The following is a 13,686-nucleotide window of genomic DNA, read 5'->3' as shown; positions in this document are numbered from 1 at the left end:
TTTAATTTAGTTTAATTTTTAATCTATTTCTCTTATTGTATACGCTTTCCAGATAACATACATAGGAATTATTACGGTGATGTCATCCTTGAGGTGAGGAGGAATATGCACGTCAACTTTCTACTATGCTGGATTGGCATGGGTGAGCCAATGCCATTTAAAAAAGGATGCCAGTTGTACATGGAGACATAGCAAATTCTTATCATTTTTATACATTATGTGACGAAATGCTTGATTCATGTTGTGGCTGTTGAAATTCGAGGTCAATTGGGATTGGCTAGGTATGAGGTGAAGCGGAGATCGGCTTGCAATTCGAGACCTATCAAAATATTTAATCCAGATTGTGATTCTACTCATCGTGGGAATAGTCAGCATCATAACAACAGCCGATGTCCCAATTATTCTTCAAGTGACGGCATCCTCCTGTCTTAATGAATATTCTCGTTTCTTTTCCTTACATGGTCGTTCTTCACAATCTACTTGTCCAACCCGTCAAATCTACAATAAGGTTAGATATATTACTGTCGATTGCTATCATTGCATGAACTATGCATATCAAGGTTGTCATCTCTTAGAAAAACTTGCAGCTATGGCGACCGCTCCCTCACTCATTGACGATGGTACTTAGTATTCTGACAATGGCGCTGCTCACTATATCACCGCCTACCTCAACAAGTTATCTGTCTCATCCAAATATGGCGGTTCTGACAGTGTGCAAGTTGGCAATGGATAATATTCTTCATTGTCCTAAAGCCTCAATAAATCTTTTATCTATAAACCGATTCTCTCATGATAATAACTGCTATTTCTTGTTTTATAAATTTGGCTTTGTTGTCAAAGGATAAGGATATAGGAATAATATTGTACAGCATGATGAGTGAGAATGGAGTCTATCCTTTCAATTTTCTAGCAAAGGATGCACATGATTACTCACCAGCAGCCTATTTGAGCCGTCACATCTCTACTGATCTCTAGCATTATCGTCTCGGCCAAGATTCGCTGTCTTAGTATCAGAACCTGTACAAGTGTTGCACTAGCACAGTATCGTACGGTACAGTACCTCAGTATGCCACCCATATTAGTAGTGGTACCGAACTAGCATAGTACGGTATGCTCTGTACCTCTCGGTACGATGAACTATAGTTTCGACCATCTATCTTATGATATCCAATCCTTTATTTTGTTCTCTCTTTCAATTCCCCACTTGGCAAACAACCAAAAAGACATAGGAATGTTGAATCAAAATCAAATCAGCTTTGGTACCACTTAGATGGATATACAATCATTAGATCACTCATCTAATATCTTAATCTTTCACTAAACAAAATCAGGCAAAAAGAACATTTTGGGTCATGATGCCCATTAAGCGGAAGCCAATTTGGGCTGAAATCCGCAGAACTATCACCTAGCCCGAGCAATAGATCGCAGCGTAATCTGACGCCGGGCCACGTCAAGCTTGGATCAACCCTTAGCGTTATTGATTATAGGCCCGTCTCTGGTAAAGCCCATTAAGTGAGCCACTGGACCATCATGTTTAACTCCAGGTCCTCGTCAAGTTACGTAATTATTAAAAAAAAACAAAAGAAAAGGGAAAAAAAGAGAGAGAAAAGAAATCTGGTCGCTGTTGAGCGACGACTCGTGTCTCGTGCCTTGCGGCCTCTGCCATGGTTGTCGAAGACTACGAGCTTCGGATTCCATCCCTTCCTTGTTTCCTCGCGAGTCTCTCCGGTGGAGGTCGGTGATTGATCGGATTCCATTTATCCCTCCGTCCCCCTCTTCCGAGCCAAAGAATTTGGTCGATTGGAAGGCCAAGGCGGAGGACTTCTTGAAGCGAATGGACGGCCACAGCTCCGACGCCTTTGGGTCCTCCACGGCGCCTCTCACATGGCACGACTTCTTGGAGCGCATGCGCCACCCCTCCGCCGCCGATTTCGTCAAATCCATCAAGAGGTCACCCCCTCCTTAAATCCTCTACTTTCTTCGTTCCCTTCTCGTAACCCCTCTTTCGTCACTTGCGATGCATTCGAAAACTGGTTAGTCCGATGCCGGCTTCATCGAGCTCGTTATTCTTTACTTTTATTTTGAGTGGCATTTTTTTGAATCTTGATTGAACCTTTTATTCGTTGCGATGATTTGTTTTGGTGCGCCATGGGCATCTTATGGGAGCCGTTTTGCCCGTCCCAAGAACTGTAATGATAGTTGTCATTAAGCTCATGATAGGGATTGAATATCTTGCTAGAGATAGGAATGTGATAGTATGATACTCTTTGAGATTCATTAGGCACTTTCTTTTTGTGTAAGCATCAATCTATGTTTCATGAATTTAGTTTATGGGAAACTGATAACAAAGATCGATTCCCATCATCGACCATTATTTTTGGTGAAAAAGGAAGAAAAGAAAGTAGGCATTCCATTGTTTGTGGGAAACATGATATCTCAAGGGACAAATTGATGAGAGTGACTCCAACTTAATTCTCATCCAAGATGCTTTATGTCCTTCAGATCCTTGTTTCCTTGGAAGAAAATTTTGGAAAAATCAAGGATGACACCAAAGATAATCCTGTCCTTCATCCGCAACTGACTAAGAAATCATCAAGTTTTGCCTCATTGTCTTATTATCATGCTATATATGCATTCCTTCTTTCTTTTGAATTTTACAACAAGGAAGAAATGTTTGCTACTGCGATCTCCATGTCAAAGCCAGGTTTTCCTAGATTTTTGATGCCATATGCTGTTGTAGTATCTGAGAAAATAATCAAGCAACAAAATCTTCGGTTGGGTCTGTCATTTAGTGAGAGAGATTGTATTTGTTCCATGACTTGTCAAGCTGTCATCTCTTAGGCAGTGCAGGAGACCGAGTTTGCTGGATTGACTTTTTTCCGGTAGGAAAGTCTATTGCTAACTTGGCATGCTTCTCTGGTGAAAGACCCACAATGGCATTCTTCTTTGGGACCATTCCATGTCTTAAGATGCAGAGTTCAAAACTTCTCAGATCTAAAGGTGATCAACCAGGCTCATAGCCTGATTAGTATGTCAAGAAGAGGCGAGTGCCAGATAAGCTTCGAGAAAGATGGTAGACTCTATTTTGTGGCAACATATTTCAGCCTGCAACCACTATTGGGACACCTAGTCCGTGTTTCCAAAATAATGTTTCTGCCTATTTGATTATCTACAAAATAGAAGCATTGCATTCGATCCCATATATTCACCCTGCTATACTGTCAAATTCTTGAAGTTTTTGATTTTTCTAATTTTGGAAAGCAGATGTAGAATGACAATTTAATCCCAGATACTGTAGTTGGGAAGGTTAACTTTTTGAAGCTCGACAAATACCTTAGACAAAGAAGTCCCTTTACCATCATTTGCTGCATAGACAAAAGAGACAATAACAAGTCTTTCCCGAAGTGAAATCAACTTCTTCTAGAGAAGGTCTACGGAGTCACAACATGAACAGCGTAGGCAACCTTGATAGGATATATCAACAACTAAGGTTTAGATATTTTATGAACTATGGAGTATGAACCATTTAGAATGCAATATGTCTTGATATTCCCAACAAGCCTTGAGCTCATTTGAGAAAAAAGCAATAAAAAATATTCAAGCCATTTCATAGTCAGAGAATAATAAAAAAGGCAGTGTTATACACAATCAGAGCAGGTAAATGATACAGCTTTCTGTCAGACAATTCTGTATTAAATTAGTCATGATGATATACTGAATTATAATTATAACCGTTTATGATGCAGAGGGGAACATATTCATAATTGTTTATGGTGTCATTCTTAGAAATTTCATTATTGATAATCATTATAGCTTTACATAACATTCTTCTTGTTTCTTTATAGAGGCTTGCTCTTCTGTTCCTCCTTGTTTCTTTATTAGTATTTTCACATATTATAACTAAGTTGTCATCAAACTTTATATCTGGTTCATGTGGTGGTTCTACTTTACAAGATCACCTTTGCATGCCATAAACTGGATCAGCCTAGGGTGAGTAATGTGACCGAGCAAACTTATGTAGATACATTTTCATGCCTTCTCTCTCCTATTTCAAAATTATCGGACAGTGTTTAGGTGGTTTCTTTTGATATATTTTAAATTAATTATTTTGATTAAAACCTTGTCTGGCCCTGGTTAATGACATTCATATCACATTAGACATCAGACTTACCACTAGTTTGCAGAATACAAAAAGTGCTAATTCAAAATTTATCTTCTTGTTTATTTGGACCATTGCAAACCACATGCTACTGGTTCAGTTTCTGAAGACTGAAGCTTTTTTTTGATGTTTTGTGATGATAGAGTTTACTTTCATATTTCACTTCTATTAACTAAAATTGAAATAACATGCATAATGTAGATAAATTTGAGTTTATTTTACTTGGCAGTTTCATTGTGTCCTTTTCGAATAAAGCTCCTGATCCAGAAAAAGATAGTTTTGCTGTGCAAGAATTTCTTGCCAATATGGAAGGGGCTTTTAGGGCCCATACACTTTGGGCTGGTAGTTCAGAAGAAGAGCTGGAAAGTGCTGGTGAGGTAAGCTTTCTCATATTTATCTTTGTTCATAAAATGGAAATTAGCAGTATTTTCTCGATGACTTTTTAGGAATATATTACCTGTTGCTGAGAATGGAAAGCATAGAGATGAAATATGCCAAAGCCTGCACAATCGGGGCGTAACGTTACTTTAACATGAAATTTAAGGTCAAATGAGGAACATCTCTGTGAGAAGATTTAGCTTTTGTTAAATATTCCCTGAGGTCTCATAAATATTCCATGCCATCATTACAAAGTATAATTATTCGTATCCCTTGCTTTCTAGATTCCATCATGATAGTACAGGAGCAGGAATTTATCATTTATTAGCTTCTCCAAACAAATTTTGAACCAAATATAAAAAAAACTTTAGTAGATGTTTAGAAGTACCACTTTATATATATATATATATATATATATATGTTTGTGTGTGTGTATCTGTGTATCTGTGTGTGTGTCAAAAATGTGTACCCTATCAATTCTTCCATGAAACTTCAATTAGTGCGAAAGTGCTTGATATTTTTCTTGCTCAACATATTAGAAGACAATCATCAAACAATGCCTAGATATGTTGCTTAGGATTGTCTCAAGTGGGATTTCCTCTGTAAAGTGAATGGATCGTTAATTTTAGTTGGAATGTCTTCATGTCCAATGCTATAGAAGAGCATGCCAAAATGGTTCTGATGTTATGAAGCACATCACTAGAATAAACTGACACTGATCCCCTTTGTGCTCAATTCTGAGGCTAGGTAGGTTGACTCAGACTGCATTGAGTATTTGTATTGTTATTCTCTGTTCTTGTTTAGTCTTTCTTCTTTTCCAGATGCCTGCTACCAGTCCTAGGTCATGAAAGGGTCATGAAAGGGTGCTATAGTGTACAGATCTTGAGAATATGAAATCCTGTTTGTGAGTCTATGTGGCAAGTGGCAAGACTTAAGGAAATGATTTATTTGTGCCACAGGAAGTGCATGATGGATCTTTTAACCAAACCTAATATAATTGGGTCTAGATCTGTAGAAAATGGAAGGACTTGGATACCGAGACTCTGGCAGATCAAGGTGGACTGTTTAGAGATGCATAAGATTGGTAATTCAACTGAATTACATGATGATTATTTGTCTCAATATCTCATTATTGGTGAGTATTATTGACCAGTTTATGCAAGTTCGTAGAAAATTTCACATGGATGCACTAATAAGAAATCTTAGATGCCCAAAAGGTGCTGCTGATCAATATATATAAATAAAATGGTCAGTTAGGTGTCTATGTGTTTTCTAATGTCTAATAAAAAAGCCATTAACAGTCTAAGATCAACCTCTGGTCATTGTGCCTCTAACATCAACAACTGATTACTGTATCTCTAAGGTGAACCACTTATTTTGTACCTTTGTTGGAGATAACATATTAACTTTAAAGAGCAGGAAACGAAGTGCAGGTGCAAGATTTGGTGCAATGTCTTATGGTTGTTCATTCTTTTAAAATTGGAGCTTCTAGGTAAGGTCATTTAAAAGAGTACCATGGCCATTCCTTGAACATAAGAAACATATTACATGGATTGTCACGTTATATCAGACTTAGTTGAGAGTAGAGAAGTGGTTATATTTGTACTTCAGGTCAAAGAATCAATTGAATGGCATGTTTACAAATGCATTGGGAGAAAAACAGTTATTTTGAGTGCTGTTCCATGCTCGGGTGGCTTGGCATCTGCCTCTTGCATGAGAGGGACTATTGGAGATTGCTATTTTGTTAGTCAAATTAATATGTCTCATGCTTATGCATTGTTCCCAATTATTTTCTACATAACTGGGGCCTGAACTTGTGTTTTGGATCTATGAGACAGCATGAATTCATATATGTGGCTAATATCCATGCTCTAAAAAAGTATGCATTTTGTATGTTTCAATAATTAGTGTCTGATTCCTAATTTTCTAATTAAAGAATAGTGGGTGTTCAGCCAGATCGAGCAATCCTTTATTTTCTGTTGAATCCTCTCTCTCTCTCTCTCTCTCATACTGCTTTCCTTTATTTCTCTTCTTTATTTCCCCTTTTTGCTTTTAGGCATTGTTAACCATTCACCATTGTGTTCTTATTTATTTCTCACTTAATAATCAGAACTGCTGCTCAAATCAGCTGATTCGCTGTTTTATTTGATTGGTTAGCTCTATGCTTCTTGTTTAATAGCATTAATATCAAATATAAAGACTTTAAGTCACTGCTGGAGGTTCTCCAGGTACTCTATGAAAAAAGAAAATTATGCATCTTTGCTCATCCAGGGTTTATGGCTGTGCTTTGCTACCCCTTATTCACTTAGCTCACTAATTAGATATATTCACCACTGGAACCACTTTAAATGCGAGCCAATTGCTTTTTTCTTCTCTGATCAACTCTATATTTCTGTTAATTATTTAAATAACTAGAACTTATGAAGCGTGAACTAGACAAATTCAGTTGTCCTTTCTGCTCCAAATGCAGACCACATCCATCTCATATTTTTCTTAGTTTTTCAAACAATTCAAAATATATAAAAATTGAAAATTGAAAATTGTAAAATTGTTTTCAAAATCTGTAGGCTCTATTTTAATGATCCTGTAGTGGTTGCAGACCCATATAAAACCTGCGCCTTTCCATTCTCTGCAAAGTTTCTGGGCTTAACATTTCGATGGTAGTATAACCATTGTAATTGTTGCATATGACAATGTAAATGTGACACTATCTTCTCTAGTTTTTTGTGGATCAAAAGTTTACATTGTAGCTCATATGCTTTCTCTTGGATCTTTGGAAGATTTTCCTTCTCAAACAGTTGGAGTAAGCATGTGTCCTATATCAATTTGCATATCAAGCTTCATCTCTGTTCCAAATGCAGATAAGAATTGGCTTAAAAAGTCCATGGTTCTGGCTTCTTTCATCGCATCGCAAACTCATTTTCATGTTTGTTTGTCTTTGATTTATTTATATTTTTTTTCCTGAAATATTGGGATGTCTGTGGATGTTCACTTGCAGGGACTGGAGAAATATGTCATGACAAAACTGTTTAATCGGGTTTTTGCATCGCTGCCAGAAGATGTGAAGCATGATGATGAACTTTTTGAGAAGATGGCTTTACTACAACAATTTGTACGCCCTGAAAATCTGGATATAAAACCAAACTTCCAAAATGAAACATCATGGCTGGTGAGTGAAAGAGCTAGTACTGTACAATTCTTTTTGTAACAGACATGTTAGCTTTTACCATTGTAATGCAGAATATTTATGCCCATTTATTAAGTCTCATTTTCTCTTCTTTTCTTTTCTTGATAATTTTCATGGGTTCTATTTCATTATTCTTCTTGTATCTATCTCATATTCATAAATTATAGGGCACAATAGTTATGGACCCTTATAAGCTAACACGAATAGACATTTATATGTTAATACGAAGTGAAAAAATACCCAATGGTTGAAACATCCATAGACGTCGTTTTTTCATGCCATGACAGAAAAGCTTAATCATTTTTGTTACTCATGCTAAGACACTTTAACTACCTTTTATGGAGATAAGTTGTGAATAAAGGATCGAACATAGTCAATGTTACCTAGAGTCAAGAAATTCATGATTATATCTGGGTCTCACTTGGTTATACAAATTGGCTAAGCCCTTGTGGTAACAATCGCAACCTACAATAATCTTTCTTCTTCTTCTTCTTCTTTGTGCTGGCGGGGGTAGGGGAGTGTGGTAGGCATGATTGTTCCTGTCACAATTGAGAGGTGCAAGTGTTTAGATATTCATAATATTTGAAATATTTAACATTCTTATGCTTTTCTCCTTTACTTATCGATCAGTGCATTTTTCTTAGTGTTCTCTGTTGTGCATGGATTGATTTAATCTTGAAATTCCAATATCTTTCAGGGCAAATTATGAATATTATTTCTTATTGGTATGGGGCATAAATACTGCCGTCTTATTCTATGACACTGCTTTGAGAGTAGCACGGATTTGTATCATGTCTTATATTGTATTATTATGTTGATTATGTAATTATTATGTTAATGTTCTTTTGTATATTCTCCCTCTTCCCTAAGAGTTATATAGATCCTTGTCAGCTATTGTTATTATCATTACTGGATTTACAATTTTGTTGTTATCATTCTTTGTTATCGTCATTGTTCGCTATCTTGACTGTTGTTTCTTGTTAAATAGAGCATGTGACAAGGTCCTAGCACTTAAATAGGTATTCTATGATATGAAAATTTCTATCAGAGTCCATGGGAAATCCATAAGCACTAATATTTTTGTTTATTTATGTCATAGCTTGCACAAAAGGAACTGCAGAAGATCAATATGTATAAGGCTCCTAGAGACAAACTTGTTTGTATCCTGAATTGTTGTAAAGTCATTAACAACTTATTGCTAAATGCTTCTATTTCATCAAATGACAACCCTCCTGGAGCAGATGAATTCCTTCCAGTTCTCATTTATGTTACAATAAAGGTATGTTTGGAGTCCATGCAAATACTTTTAAGTTAAAGGAATGCTCTCTGCCTAATAATTTGCTGCTTTTGTTCTGAAATAATGCATCAGTTGTTCCAGTCTGCCATGTTCATAGAACTGCTGCTGTGATTTGACAACATTCTAGAATAAGATCACATAATCTGGAACACCATTATTAGTATTTTTGCTTTCCTCTATGTGGTGACTGATTTTATGTAGTTACCATAATTGGGTGATATGACTAAAACTAAGGTTTCAATAATGCTGTAACCCTGTTGTTCACTAGTATAACATTGTAACAGCCATTATTTGCCTGGATCTGCCTGGACAGAGATTCTTTTTGATTGAAATGGTGGCTGTTATAATGGCCATTCTAACAGAGTATTTGCCCTTGTCACCGTTCACTGAATAGAGAATTATTTTTGCACCCGATACAAAAGTTTGAATTTTTTTTTAAAAAAAGGTTCATACAAGTGAACAGTCAAATGTTAATAACAGCTTCTATGATAAGATAATGGCCAGAGAATGGCCGTTATTTGTATTCCTGTTATTAATGTATGTAACATAAGAGGCCTCCTCTGAAACCATTATAATGGCCTTTATCATGTTATGATGGCTGCTGTTTCAAACCTTGTTTTACAATCAATTATTTTTGTAAAATTTGTTTAAAACATTGAATTTTTGTTCTTATGTTATGAAAGTTTGTGATTACAGTGAATTGCTAGTAAAGTAGCTAAATGATTTAGTTTTGAGCCAAAACTGTGAAAAATTGATAACATAATATTACAAGGAAGGAAAAAAGTATAAACATGATACCAACACTGGAAAGGAAAATGAAAGTAAAAACTACAAGAAAAGTGGTTTAAATGTCTATAAAATCTTATCTTGGACCACTTTCTTTTCACGTAGATGTATTTAATGTAGTCACTGCAATTTAAAAAAAAAATTCATGAAGTTTACACTTTAAAGCTTCTTTAGTACTCAGTAATTCTCATAGTCTTTAGAGAGAAAAAAAAAACCGAGCACCTAAGCACATGCAATACATGTTTGATAGAAAATAGTGTGACATTTTAAATTTTCGTATTATAATTTATAAAAATAGTACTGAAAATAATTAGATTTTTTATTATTTTCCAGAATTTTTTGTACTTTTTCAAATTTACCTACTTTCACAATAGATGTAATTTTTCCTTATCCATCTGCAGCTCGTATTTCTAATATTATTTTGTAATTTGTTTACTCATTGTTTTTTATTATCATAATTTCTCTATTTGGTTGCAATACAAATTTAAATTATTTAAATTTTTATTTATTCATTATCATAAAATTTTGAAAATAACAAAGAGAATTGTTTTTTGTATGATATCTTCAACCACAAAATATTTTATTACATTTTTCTTATTTTTTTATAGTTGGTGTTTTCAATTTTTCCTTTTTAATCTCAAGTTCTATTTTCAGTGTGACCTTTTTCTTAAATGTTTGTAACTAGTTCTTTTAATTTTCCTTTATTTGTCAGAAACCAAGATTCTTTATTTTTATTTGTTTATTGCTACGATTGTAATTAGGTATTTTTTTAATTATCAAAAAAATAATCTTTGGCATATATATATATATATATATATATATATATATATATATATATATATATAATAGTTACAGATTTGATTTCCTAAAAATTCTGTTGAGCTGGTAAGGCCTTTTAAATCAACAGATCTGGCTTGCAAAAACATAAAAAATCTTTATAAGTTCAGATTGGGTTTGAGCCTGCATTTTGAGTTTACAAATATGCGCAGGAAATTGTATTCCCATTCTTTTCATGAGTATCATATTGCTAGATTCTAACTTTTCTAAGGCAACTGAAACAAGTTTGCACATGTACTACTCCAACATTGTTAAATGCAATTGTTATGATTTGCAATTTTATTAACTGGGCCCTGCAGAAAGGAATTATAAGAACTACTGTACTATGCAGGCAAACCCTCCGCAATTGTATTCAAACCTGCTATACATACAGCGGTACAGGCGTCAATCACGATTAGTCGCTGAGGCAGCATATTTCTTCACAAATATTCTCTCTGCAGAATCTTTCATCTGGAACATTGATGCTCAGTCACTTTCAATGGATGAAGTAGAGTTTCAGAAGGAAATGGAATCTGCTAGAGCACATTTATTAGGCCTATCCACCAACACAGAGAGTCAAAGAAATCAAACCACTTTAGATGCTATGGAGAATAAGATAGGGACATTGAGGGCTAATAGAAATTCAGACAGTTATTTGTCTGCGAGAAAGCATGAAGTTCCAAACCAATCATTTGAGGTAAGTATAGGCCGAGATACGAAGGATAAATCAATTGCACACAGGTCATCCATGTCAGATTTGGAGGAGAAAGGAGCTACTGATATTCTGAAGGATGAAAACTTAAGTAGACATTTCCAAGAGTACCCATTCTTATTTGCTCGTGCTGGAGATTTGACAGTTGATGATGTAGAAAACCTTCTGAATTGCTATAAACAACTTGTTCTTAGGTATGTAGCTCTTTCCAAAGGAATGGGCGTCGGTAGTGAATCTCTTCCTGCAACCAGTGAGCAGACACCAGCAAAACCTGAGACCACTCAGGAGCCTGAAGATGTAGCAGAAACAGAGATGAATGATGAAAAGGTTGATGTCCTTAGTGGAAAAAATGACGATTCAAGTGAGAATTTGACTTCAAGAATGGACGACACCGAGACCAAGAAAGATCTGGATGACTCGGTTGCCCATTCAGATGTAGAAAAGGATGATGAATTCCGTTAGCCTTATTTTTGCAAGATGTGTGAAGCGAACAGTGGATTCTGCTCTATTTATACTAGATGTCACAGAAACTATTGTATATGCTTAAGGCAAGTGTCAGCGGAGAGCACAGTTGTACGCCTAGGAGCAGTAAGGTGGTGTTTGATTTAGAAGATTGAAGTTCAGAGGGAGAAACAATGGAACATGGCTGCATTTTACAGAGAAAAGTAACTGCATTGCATCTGTCCTCAAGAAACATAAGCAAACCAAATCCTGCTTGACCTATTAATTCTACTATACATCTTGGTGAGGTGTCTCTGGCCGTCTGCATTTCCTCCTGATCTCAGATCACCTTTCCCATGCCACAGAACGTGCCAACTCTGATTTCATGGATCACTGATCCATTATGTGCTTTGTCAGGTGTTTCTTGGTCTTTTCAGAAGCTGGTCACTTTTATCATGCTTTTGAGAGCATTTGACATTTTTGAAATTGATTCGTTGGAGCAGCATTCCACTTATTGCTGTAGTGCTCGTTGGTTTGGATGATGAGAGCATTTGACATCTTGAATTGATTCGTTGGAGCAGCATTCCACTTATTGCTGTAGTGCTCCTTGGCTTGGATGATGCTTTCTGCATTCTCCTCTTTGTAGTTACATCTTTCTCTGATTAATACCCAGGGCTTTGCTTACCAAGCTTAACATGAATAATAAAAAATCTTTAATCGAATACCCGCATGCTGTCTTACACATGCATCCATGCACTAAAGGAGGTTGTTTATCATATCCAATCCAACTCTACTGGTTGACTATTAGCTTCGCTCCCCTTTTCTTAAAGATGAATAAATTCATCAATTTTCAGAACTACTCAATGGTATCTAGGCTCTAGTATATGCAGTATACTTTCTCAATCGTATCCTCTCCAACACAGCAATTTTAATCATTGGCATTTGTTTAAGTTCGACTTGGCATTCCGGTTGACTGGATCATTTCTGGATTAAGTTTCAAGGACTAAACCAATAAGCGATTTGTGACAAGCAATCTCACACTGCTTGCATAAGCATTACAAGATTTGCTGGTTCCATTTATCTGCCATGCCGAAAAATATCAGCAGCCGATTCGAACAAGAAAAAATCAGCACAGGAAATGAGAGACTATCTGCATCGTCAGCCTGCTGTGTAAATGCCCTGAACTTAATTCCTGTGCTTGACTACATTCTAAACAAGAAGTACAAGGTGCAAAAGCATTCCATTAGTAAAACAGCTAGCAATTCGAAACAATGGGAGAAAAAGAACCGCACCTGGAACCATTAAATCTGCGGTTAAACTGTTATATTGCAATGACATATATTTCCCACTTTCACTCATGCAGAGTATTTAAGGGTAATACTAGCTAATCAACAATATTTCACAGCAAATCACTGCAATATCCGGGTGGAAAAATGATGCTTCAAACAGGTAGCATGGACTTAGTATTAATTATACAGAGAAAAATTTTGAAATAACCATAATGGTGCAACATTGCATATTCAACAAAATTTTCGTAGAATCTAACTCAAAATGAGCTTAGTAGTTTCTATTAAAGATCAGCAATGAAATGTTGATAGATGAAACAATGAGAATATGCAAACTAATTTTACAGGAACTGTAATTTAATTGAAGCCTATATTCCTCTTGTACAATTACCAAGGATAGCTTATGTGTTGCTCTTCAACTTGACTCTAGGAAGGAAAAGTTTTTGAGCAATTCCCATGCTTCTATGGGACAGCACTTGAGGTACGGGTACCAACCAATCGAGCAAACAATTGTTACAACCTTCAGGCAAGAAATCAACTAATTAAAGCAAGAAATTCTGCATGATATGTTAATCGAGTCTAACTCATACCCTTTGTACACTTTCCCACGAATATATAATGCCG

The 13,686-nt window shown here is 35.8% G+C and overlaps 1 protein-coding gene across 3 annotated transcripts; it reads left to right on the top strand.

The window, feature by feature from the left end:
• Positions 1–1,585: 1,585 nt before the first annotated feature.
• Positions 1,586–12,460, top strand: LOC103701906 (vacuolar protein sorting-associated protein 9A). Of its 3 annotated transcripts, none has more exons than XM_026802513.2 (5): positions 1,586–1,950; positions 4,389–4,536; positions 7,536–7,706; positions 8,824–9,003; positions 10,976–12,460. In XM_026802513.2, exons 1-5 carry the CDS (start codon positions 1,835–1,837, stop codon positions 11,795–11,797), a joined length of 1,437 nt encoding a protein of 478 aa, XP_026658314.2. In that variant the 5' UTR covers positions 1,586–1,834; the 3' UTR covers positions 11,798–12,460. The 3 variants fall into 3 exon arrangements, with proteins under 3 accessions (XP_026658314.2, XP_038986019.1, XP_026658315.2); XM_026802514.2 differs by lacking the exon at positions 1,586–1,950 and adding an exon at positions 1,962–3,990; XM_039130091.1 differs by lacking the exon at positions 4,389–4,536 and having other exon boundaries at positions 1,599–1,950.
• Positions 12,461–13,686: the final 1,226 nt, after the last annotated feature.

Source organism: Phoenix dactylifera, chromosome 9 (genome assembly GCF_009389715.1).
Source record: "Phoenix dactylifera cultivar Barhee BC4 chromosome 9, palm_55x_up_171113_PBpolish2nd_filt_p, whole genome shotgun sequence".
Lineage (NCBI taxonomy): Eukaryota > Viridiplantae > Streptophyta > Magnoliopsida > Arecales > Arecaceae > Phoenix > Phoenix dactylifera.
Note: the sequence above shows the minus strand (reverse complement) of the source record. Positions and strands in the feature narration are given on the sequence as shown.

Bases quoted from the DNA above. Each gene is read 5' to 3' on its own strand.
- LOC103701906 (XM_026802513.2), top strand. From the start codon at position 1,835: ATGGACGGCCACAGCTCCGACGCCTTTGGGTCCTCCACGGCGCCTCTC. The intron at 1,951-4,388 runs GTCACCCCCTCC...TTTACTTGGCAG, and splicing joins TTCGTCAAATCCATCAAGAG to TTTCATTGTGTCCTTTTCGA. The intron at 7,707-8,823 runs GTGAGTGAAAGA...TTTATGTCATAG, and splicing joins AAAATGAAACATCATGGCTG to CTTGCACAAAAGGAACTGCA.